This window comes from Arachis ipaensis, chromosome B03 (assembly GCF_000816755.2).
Source record: "Arachis ipaensis cultivar K30076 chromosome B03, Araip1.1, whole genome shotgun sequence".
In the NCBI taxonomy this organism is placed as follows: Eukaryota; Viridiplantae; Streptophyta; class Magnoliopsida; order Fabales; family Fabaceae; genus Arachis; species Arachis ipaensis.
The window spans coordinates 11,403,610-11,414,454 of record NC_029787.2 but is presented as its reverse complement, the minus strand read 5'-3'; the positions used below and the strand labels follow the sequence as shown (position 1 = coordinate 11,414,454).

At 36.0% G+C, this 10,845-nt stretch overlaps 1 protein-coding gene across 1 annotated transcript; it reads left to right on the top strand.

Moving 5' to 3' along the window:
- Positions 2,450–8,746, top strand: LOC107629533 (probable methionine--tRNA ligase). The gene is made up of 17 exons (XM_016332348.2): positions 2,450–2,765; positions 2,909–3,053; positions 3,323–3,476; positions 3,666–3,821; positions 4,162–4,386; positions 4,476–4,619; positions 5,142–5,232; positions 5,360–5,466; positions 5,580–5,694; positions 6,039–6,166; positions 6,271–6,336; positions 6,437–6,565; positions 6,697–6,840; positions 6,925–7,045; positions 7,519–7,751; positions 7,848–7,949; positions 8,233–8,746. Exons 1-17 carry the CDS (start codon positions 2,468–2,470, stop codon positions 8,461–8,463), a joined length of 2,589 nt encoding a protein of 862 aa, XP_016187834.1. The 5' UTR covers positions 2,450–2,467; the 3' UTR covers positions 8,464–8,746.

The following is a 10,845-nucleotide window of genomic DNA, read 5'->3' as shown; positions in this document are numbered from 1 at the left end:
AGTTAGGGGGCTAACGTTGGCTCAAACGTGGGGAGCCCAGGGAGTGATTTTCATGCCCAACGTTAGCCTCCAAGTTAGGGGGCTAACTTCAAGCCTCCAAGTTCAATTTCAACTTCCATTCTTCACTTCTAGCCATTCCTCTTTGCTTCAACCTTTCTCCAAGCTTTCCTCACCTATCATGAATCAACCAAACTCATCAAAGCTATGCTCAAAATCATGAGATATTCAATCTTTCATAATATGCAACAAATATAGCACAAAACCTGATGAAATGGCATGAATTCATATATGGTTGGTTCAATCAAGGGAAACATGAAAATCTACTCAATTAGCTTGCTTGTAGCTCAAGAAAGTGCATAATTCTAATGAAAACTAAAGAAAAAGACTAGCTAAAATGGGCTATGATGGCTTGTCATCAGGGAGCAACACGCATGCGACACGTGGCTTGGGGTGGGAGAACTCGAACGGTCCGTTTTGCAGGCGGAACTCGCACGGTCCGATTTGTCTGCTACCATTCGCACGGTCCGATTACTCTCTGGCTGTCACCACAGGCCGGTAAAGCTCCCTTGCTCTCCATATCGGGGTCTAGAGGTGAGCACGGGTCGATTTGGTTCGGGTTCAAGGTTAAATTAGAACTGAACCGATAAAAATATAATTGGTTCGGTTTGGTTTGAATTTGTATTTTTTTGTGCATGTATCCGAACCAAACCAAACCGATTATGAATGGATTGGTTCGGGTAATTGGGTACTCGATGACTTTGAAATTCATAAAAAAAACCAAATTTTTATCACTAAAATTCAACAAGTACAATAAACATGTAACATTAACATAAATAATCTAAACAAGTTAAATACCAAATACATTAAAAACTAAACTTATTAAAATCTAAACATATTAATAGTGAATAATCTCACTAAAAGCCATATACATATTTTTATTTTTTATTTAATCTCACAAAACTCATTCACGGGTTGGTTCGGATTCTGCACCCCCATAATTAGGGGTGGCAAAACGGGTCGAGCCCGTCGGGCCGATCCGCTAAACCCGCTAAAAAAGGCGGGTCGGGCTAGGATTCGATACCCGAACCAATCACTAACAAAGACCATTGGTTTGATTCGGATTGGACTCGATTACCCGTTGGTTCCAAAACCAATTTAATTGGTTCGATTCAAATTCGGACAGATAATCAAATACCCGCTACCCGTGCTCACTCCTATCGGGTCCTACACTAACTCACTCTCCATAATAAAATTAATTTGCGGCTATATGCATGTATGTCTCACATACTCATAAATTCAACCTAGAAGTACTTAATAACTTTGAAAATATGATTATGGTTGGTTGGATATCAATACTTGCCTACGAATTAGAAAAAAAAAATTCAATATAGACATGGTTTCAAAATACTAATAATAATCTTAAATTATATAAGTTATATTAATTAAGGTAGGGTTATTTCAATTCTATCAATAGAAAATTGAGCTTTAACCTGACTTTGAGTAATATTCTAAAAAAAAATCGAAAGAGAAAAGAGGCAAAGTACGATTTGTCTTTTAAGATAAGAATTTAATTTTAATGTACTAAAATAGTTTTATACGTGTATTCAATTACGTAACGTAATATTAGTAAAAATAATTATTTTTTATATTAATCGCGTGAATAGTTATAAAAAAACGGATATTTTGGAAAAACTCATTGTTAGATATAAGAGACTGAGAGAGTAATCTGAAAAGTGTATTATTGAGATGTGATCAAAGGTATAATATATAAGGAGTATTTATAGGTGCTAGATAAATTAAAGTAATAAAGGCATAGAATCCTACAATTAATATACAGATATACTATATAAATATAGACGATACTAATTGATCTAAATTGATTCTAATGATTCTCTAACACCTATATTATCAATGGATTGGTTGTACTTCCGATCAATTAAATTATCAACAAACACGATTTACCTAATTTTTATGGATGTAATAGATTAAAGAATAAAAAATTTATTGATTAGATACAATATTTATGGAAATTATAATTAATAGAAGATTTATTTCATTGTTACTTTTGTTTCTAATTGTTAATAAATATAATAGATAAATAATAAAATAATAATTTATAAAATATAAAATAAATTTTATAATTAAAATTAAATAAAAATTATTTAATAATTATTAAAAAACTTAAAAAATATATTTTATTATAGAAATTATTTAATAGTCTAAACATTATGCAGCATAGAATTTTGGTCATTGACTGGCAATGCAATAAAATTAAACCCTTAAAATAAAACTATTTTTTTATTCATTTTCAAAATACCAAAAAAAGAAATTTACATGATCTATTACATAATAATTGTAACAATAATATGACAAATATAACAAAATAAATACACTAATACAGTTAGTAAGGAAGGGCAAAATGGCAGGGATATAAATATTGAGCCCTAAATCGAAATGAAAGCAAAGCATGATACAGGGATTTTCAGCGTGCAAGCTTACTGTAACGTCACACACCCTAGCTGCTTCTCTTCACTCACTTTCTCTCTCATCTCTCACTCTCTCTCCTTCTCTGTCGCGCTTCTTCTGGCGGCGGAGCTGCTCAATTTCTCCGGCGGCGGCGTCACATTTACGATTCCAGTCACCTGAAATGGCGGCGAACGATCGGAAAACGCCGAAGCTTCCCGTGAAAGGCAAACGCAACATCCTCATCACAAGCGCCTTGCCTTACGTCAACAACGTCCCTCACCTTGGCAACATCATTGGATGTACGTTCCCCTATCCCTCTCTCTTGAAATTGAAATTTTCTGATTTGGAATTTGTGATTGCCGAAGATGAAATTGAAATCGAAATGAAATGAATCTGATTTATTATTGTCAGGTGAATGAGAATGTGTGTATTGTTTTTTCAGGTGTCTTGAGTGCTGACGTGTATGCTCGGTACTGTCGCCTCCGCGGTTACAATGCTATTTACATTTGCGGTACCGATGAGTATGGCACTGCAACAGAGACTAAAGCTATGGAGGAGAATTGCTCTCCCAAGGAGATTTGTGACAAGTACTTGTTTCCTCTTACTTATTTTTGTGATTTAATAATATGTTGTTTACTTACTATAGTTTATTTGGTGAGGTGTAATGTGTTAATTACTTAGCTTAGTTGTGGTATGAAAATTGGATTGGCAGTGGCAGTGTTGTTTCAGTAGGTTGTTTTTTGATCTTATTATCTGTTGTGAGAATGAATAATCAAAGGATGATGCTGTTGTTTGGAGTTTGATCAATTCTAGAGCCATATTTTGATAATACTTTATGGTATTTGTGGGTTCGTAGGTACCATGCAATTCATAAGGATATCTATGAATGGTTTGATATAAGTTTTGATGAATTTGGGCGGACTTCAGCCCCACAGCAGACTGAAGTTTGCCAAGCAATTTTTAAAAGATTGTTGGACAACAAATGGCTCTCAGAGAACACAATGCAGCAGGTGATGATGAGTTATCTATTACTTTTCAGTACAAATTGTTACCTATATAAATTTTTAATAATTTTCTTCTGTTGACACCATTTGTCACTTGTAATTGGTTGTAAATGAAGGGTTAGTTACTGATGTTGAGTTTTTTCACAGACATGTTTCTCATGCTTTGTTTTTGCTTAAACGTCTATCATATTTCAGCTTTACTGTGACACATGCAAAAGGTTCCTAGCTGATAGGCTTGTGGAGGGTATATGCCCAACTCCAGGGTGTGAGTATGACTCTGCACGAGGAGATCAATGTGAGAAGTGCGGGAAGCTTCTAAATCCAACAGAATTGAAAACTCCCAGGTGTAAGGTAGTATACTACAAATCTATTTCTTAACTTCTCAATATAGGTTTCATCAATTGGTTAACTAGTGGTTTTTAATCTAATTAATGGGTGAATTTTCGCACTAGACTTGTGATTGTATTGGATGATCTTATTGAGCTCAGATTTTTTAGTATTATTTCCATTACATAATCCTTTTCCTTAAAGTTTTGTTTCACCGTTGCATGGGGTTTCCTTCTTTGGTTCTTTCTGATTATTTAATGTAGTTATGGTTTCTTGAGCACCTATTGACTAACTTGTTATGTTCTAATACAAATATAGTTGTCGCAGTATGAACTTTTGGCTGAGATTTTCACATTTTAAACAGGTTTGTCAAAACACTCCACGAATTCGTGATACAGATCACTTGTTTCTTGAACTTCCCCTGTTGAGAGAGAAATTGGAAAAATACATAGAGGAGGTGAAAGGGTCATGGAGTTCAAATGCTAAGCAAACAACAGCTTCATGGCTTAGAGAAGGATTAAAGCCACGTTGTATTACCAGGGATCTGAAATGGGGGGTTCCCGTTCCACATGAAAAATACAGTGACAAGGTTAGTTTTTCTGTTCGGTCTTTCACAAAAGAACATGTTGCTTGTTTTTTCATTCACTAATTTTATAATCATATTATTCAAATTGGAAGGTTTTCTATGTTTGGTTTGATGCACCTATTGGGTATGTCTCAATCACTGCATGCTACACAACTGAATGGGAGAAATGGTGGAAAAACCCAGAGAATGTGGAGTTGTATCAATTTATGGGCAAGGACAATGTGCCTTTCCACACTGTAAGTTATCAGATTTATCGTAGTTCAGGGTTTATGTACCATTATTGCTCCTATAGTTTCCAGGATAATGCATGTTAATATCTTGTTTCCTATGTTCTTTTTTCCCCCCAAGTGTCATCAGTGATTCCCATTAGTTAAAATGGATGCTTCTGTTAATTTTATATTGTTTTCAATACAATTTTATTTGCTAGTGTTGCTTGTTCTTATGAGACTTGCTTCGAAGTCTCAGCTGCATACTGTTTGTACATGTGCACATCTTTTCCCTCTAATGACGTTCATTACTTGTAAAGCTTGTTATGGTTGCCACATTTTTTGAAGTGTGTATAGCCTGTGCTCCATTGACAATTTGACATTGCTTTGCTCTATGGATCCTACAAGTTTAGTTATGTTATGTATCACCTGGTTGCTTAGTGGAGCCGGTCAACAAGAAAAAGACACCCTTTAATTGCATTGCAGAATGGAGTATAGTTTAGAATGATTGGAAAAATACTTCTTTAGAATCTGATCGAATTGCTTCTTCAGGTGATGTTTCCATCTACTCTTCTTGGAACTGGTGAAAATTGGACCTTGATGAAGACTATTAGTGTTACTGAATACTTGAATTATGAAGCAGGTTGGTTGTTTTTCTTATCATGTTTATTGATAAGTGATTTATTGAGACATCGCTGCTTGTTGATTTTCATTTGAATAGTTTGAAGTTGAACTAACTGAATTTTGCCTCAAATTCAACTTATTTATAGGGAAGTTTTCTAAAAGCAAAGGCATAGGAGTATTTGGTAATGATGCAAAAGATACTAATATTCCAGTTGAAGTATGGAGATATTACTTACTCACAAATAGGCCTGAGGTAACTCTAGTTTAAATGTACTTTTGGAATATAACTTGTATCTCATGAAGTATAATTGTATGCTCTATTCTGTCTCCCTTTATTAAGTACTTGAATGTGATTATGCAATGTAGGTATCTGATACATTATTTACATGGCCTGATTTGCAAGCAAAATTAAATAGTGAGCTGCTGAATAATTTGGGCAACTTTATCAACCGAGTTTTGAGCTTTATTGCCAAACCTGAAGGTTGGTTGAACTTTTTCTGCATCTACATCTTGAAATATCTATTGATTTGCTACTACAGATCTGTAGGAATTAAATGCCTAAGGACTATGAGTACATTATTTTGGAACTACATAACTGCAAACAAATTGTTGTCCTTTATCAGTATTTGGGAAGTCAAGTGCACAGTGCTTACATTGGAGTCATTTATCTGCGGCTTTCATCTTGTTCATTTAATGGATTCTGGACATATGGTTAATCATCTACAATATTTATGTGTTGAAAAGTAATAGAGAGTCCAAAGAAATGTTTGTCTTGACCTGCTTTGCTTTTGCAATAACATTTATTACTAACTCCATCTTATATAGGTCAAGGATATGATTCTGCTATACCTGCTCTTGCTGATGGTCTAAGTAGTGAATCCCATGATCCTACCAAAAAATTGGCTGAAAGGATTTCTGCATACGTGGACCAGTACATAGAGGAAATGGAGAAGGTTGCCAATCCTCTTCTGAAACAACATTGTTTTGTGATTGCTAGAGTTCTGAGTCAGTGCACTGTATTATTATTATGACATTTCTTTTTGCAATCTGGGGACAGGTTAGACTGAAACAAGGATTGAAAATCGCAATGGCCATATCCACCGAGGGGAATGGATATCTGCAGGTATTTGTTCTCCATGCCCCTTGTTGGCATTTTAACACCAATGTTATGTTAAATGGCTGTGTAACTTGCTTCTGGACCTTTTTCTTAATTAACTTTGTAGGAATGTGAATTTTGGCGCCTTTACAAGGAAAACAAACCTCTTTGCTCTCTTGTTATGAAAACTGCGGTTGGGGTTGTATATATTCTTGCATGTTTATTGGAACCCTTTATGCCGTCATTAACACAGGAGGTAAATTCACTTCCCTTTTTACATGATTTTCCGATGTAGTGTTGGTCTTCTATTTGTTTTTTCCCCAAACAAAAACTGAGATTTTTTATATTGCAATATATTCTGGGTACTTTTCTGTTTTGTCATTGAAGGTATTTAAGCAGCTAAATTTGTCTACGGAATTGCATCTTTCGCTTTGTGACGAAAAAGGAGATGTTAACAAGGCAAAGATACCTTGGGAGATCCTAAATGCTGGCCATAAAATTGGGAAACCACAGCCACTGTTCAAGGAACTGGTATTGACTTGTTTTTTATGAATTAGGAAAGATCCTTGCATTCTAGTTGTGTGATTTATTGATTTGTTCAATGTTGTTAAACAGAAAGATGAAGACGTAGAGTTCTACAGGAAGAAATTTGCGGGAAGTCAAGCTGATAGGATCTTGCGTGCAGAGGCTGAAGCTGGAAAAGTCGCCGAGGAACTGAAGAAGACAAAAATTTCAGGTTTTGTTTTTTATAAATTTTTATTTAATCTACTTTCTCTAATTTTAGAAAAGTTTTGGTTTTTGGAGGGGAAAAAACAGTTTACAAAGATAGAGGGTGAGATATCCTATTATTTCCGCGGAATATCAAAACCAGAAGACAAGGGTTGGAAAAGTATCAAAACTATATGCATTAGTGCCTTAGATGTCCCTAAATATCACAGATAGGTACTTCACCATGAAGAGGTGACAGTCAATCCTATCCCCCAATACAATAAATAGCTTCTTGGACCATTTATAATACGCTGCTCCATTTTAACTTAATAACCCATAATATAGCAATCGTTGCATCCTTGTGTATGATACCACTAACTAATTCTTATTTATCATAGCAATCATTAGATATATCTCATTTGTTATGGTGTGTCTGATTGCATACTCTTTTACGAAGTTTTAAAGATCGGATACTCAGATTAATGCCATTGTTTGCAACAGATGGTGGAAAGAAAAAATCATCCTCAAAGTCATCAAATGATGGCAAAAACAAAGCTGCTCCTGAGCCAGAAATTACCATCAGCAGGCTTGATATACGTGTTGGCCTTATTAAGAAAGCTCAAAAACATCCCGATGCTGATTCACTATACGTGGAAGAGATTGATGTTGGCGAAGAACAGCCCAGAACAGTTGTTAGTGGGCTTGTCAAGTATATACCACTTGAAGAAATGCAGGTCTGTTCAACTAGCATGTGTATATCCTGTTTATATAACTACTTTTGTAGGTACTGTTTTATCTATCGTTTGACTAATCCTAATAAATTTCTTCAGAATCGAAAGGTCTGTGTTCTCTGCAACCTAAAGCCAGCAACAATGAGGGGAATTAAATCCCAAGCAATGGTTCTAGCTGCTTCGAATAGTGATCACACCAAGGTAAGGAAAACACAATGCCTTTACATGTAGGTACATTGATGGGCATATATTTCGTTTGTTTGTTTACCAAAGAAAATAATTGAATCGTGATTAGTAAAAGATGTATGATCTTACGCTGCGTGTACATAACCGCAGTGTGTATCTTTTAACCACACTGTTGCTGCGTTTGAATTTCTTTGGAATTTTCTTGCCTGAAGTATTTTTTTGTTTTCCTTTCAAGTACTTCTTTCACTTGAGGTATTAGAGTAGTAGAGTGCTAAATTTCTGATTGCTGTGCTCATAGGTGGAGTTGGTTGAGCCACCCAGTTCAGCAAAAGTTGGAGAACGAGTCACATTCCCAGGGTTTGAAGGTAATCCTGATGAACTCTTGAACCCAAAGAAGAAAGTCTGGGAAACATTGCAAGTGGATCTGCAAAGTAATGGGGAACTAGTGGCATGCTACAAAGATGTTCCACTCACCACATCAGCTGGTGTTTGCAAGGTCTCATCCATACAAAATGGATCAATTAGGTAGGCAAACATCAAAGGTTTTCAGTGTTGGGGAGAGTGTGTCAGAGTGATATAAATTAATTAAATAGGAAAAGAGAAAACATAATTTAGCCCTTACTATTGACTAGCCAGATTGTTGTTGCTTTTCATGTTTAAGTTTAGAATATACATCGATGAGTAATTTTTATTTTTTGTGAGCCGGACCCAAATTGTTAAGATGGTCGGCTAAATTTCAATTGTTCTCTATACTTTTCTTGTGCCACGTGCTCATACGATGATGATATAAGCAATCATTCCTTCAAAGCCAATGTTGAACATCTTGTGATGGAGACGCTTACGGTTATTCAAAGGACAAAGATTACTAAAGGATGAATGGTAAACGGCTCCTAAACAAAAAGAATAGATGGCAGTGAGTGAAATTGAAAGTAAAGAGAATGTCGGAAGTAGGGGTGAACAATACATAACCGGGCCATGCTGGTTCTCAATTCTGGTCAGAACTAGCCCCTCTTTTTTGGCAACTTTGGTAAAACCCAAAAAGAAAAGGAGTGATCGGGTCTATTATATAAACCGTGTTATGGTTCATGTTTGGGTTATCCAGCCCGGACTGGTTAAACCTAGAGAGTAGAAATGTAAACTCCGGTTAATTCTTGTTTACTTTCGTTAGTTTGTCTAAGCAAGTATTGGTAGTTTGAATTAAGCCTTGTGCATGTAATAACCCATTGGTCAGGAGTAAACTCTTAAATGGAGTTTCGATCCATAACAAATTAATTATTGACCTACTAGGTTAGGGATATCATGAGGGAAAAAAAAAATCCGCTAGGCCTTTCCCTCCTTCCTTCCCTCTACTTCGTCTCTCAAATCACCTAGCCCTTCTTGGTGTCACTGGTTTGTAATCTCTCTACCGCTGCGTGTTGCAACCGTAGGACTTAGTGTCATTGCTGTGGAGTCTTTACTTGTCAATTCTCATCATTGTGTTGCAACCGTAGGACTTAGTGTCATTGCTGTGGAGTCTTTACTTGTCAATTCTCATCATTGTGGGTTCTCTGCCCATCATTGTTGCTAGATATTTGTTCATGTTGCCATCGCTCCATGCTCTTGTTGTTGTTTCTTCTTCTTCTATCATCTTGCTAGATTTGTATTCTTTGAACGTTGGCACATTGTTGCTAGAGGTGGCAAACGAAAAAGTTCGCCTTGCTCGCTAAAAGTCCGTCATTTAGCGAGCTAGTCCGCCCCGCCCCACCTAGTGAGGCCCTTGCCTCGCCTAACGGCAGGCTAACGGGCCAAACCCTGCTGTTTGAAACAAAGTAATAAAACTAACATTGTCCAAAACAAAACAAACATTGTTCAAAACATATAATTAAACATATTCAACTTTATAATCAATCAAATATAAAACATATTCTAAAATATAACTTAAAACATCTTTAATTATCATCTTTATCTTCTTGTAGATAATAATACTATAGAAATTTGTAAAAAGGCCCTAACAAAGAAAACGTCAGGCCTGCTGGGGAAGTCCGCCCCGCCGAAGCCTACGAATTAGGCGGTGCGGGTGAGATAGTTTCAAATTTTCAGCCCAACTCGCCTTTTTTTGGCGGGTTACGTGAGACAGCTTAATGAGTTTTGGCCCATTTGCCACCCCTAATTGCTGCTAAATTTGCACTCATTGTCGTTGTTGCATCTTTGCTTTGTCGCCATCATCAGATAGATTTGTAAACTTTTGCTGTCGTTGCTTCCTTTGACCATTTATTTTAGTACTTGAGACCGAATTATTATTATTGTTGTTGTTGTGAATTGATGTATTTAGCATTTTCATAGGCAAAATCAAATTAGATTGAGAATTTAATTCTGTTTAATTTCTTCGTTCATTGATTTGTTTAAAATATTCGATTAGTTTCGGTTTTGTCTAATTTCTTTTTAATCTTGACGGCCATCCTTCACGGTCATTTCTTTGCCGGCACCTTTATGCCCAAAATATAAGATCAGTTTTGGGTCAACTTTTATCTAATTTTTGCGATGTTGCTAAACCATAACCATATGGCAGCCGTGATTTTAGTTCAAGTCATAAATCATATGCCTCTTAGTATGTTATATTTTGATTTGAAATTTAGTAAAGATCAAGTAGTGAATAAGGATCCAAGTGTTGGGGGGTGTGAGTTTATAATGTAATAGAGGTTAATACTAAATTGATACTCGAAAGATTCTAACGCTAACAAAATGGTATCTGACTTTTACTATTGACAAAATAGTCCCTAAAAAATTTTAAAATTTGACAAGCGTATCCTCGAACTCGCCGGAGCAAATCTCCGGCAAGCACAATGCTAACGTGGCCGCCGTGACTTGGCAAACCACCCCCAAACCCTAATCCCTCCTCCCCATCGCAGCCCCCTTCCCTCTCCCTCCCATT

Bases quoted from the DNA above. Each gene is read 5' to 3' on its own strand.
- LOC107629533 (XM_016332348.2), top strand. From the start codon at position 2,468: ATGATACAGGGATTTTCAGCGTGCAAGCTTACTGTAACGTCACACACC. The intron at 4,387-4,475 runs GTTAGTTTTTCT...TCAAATTGGAAG, and splicing joins ATGAAAAATACAGTGACAAG to GTTTTCTATGTTTGGTTTGA. The intron at 5,695-6,038 runs GTTGGTTGAACT...CATCTTATATAG, and splicing joins CTTTATTGCCAAACCTGAAG to GTCAAGGATATGATTCTGCT.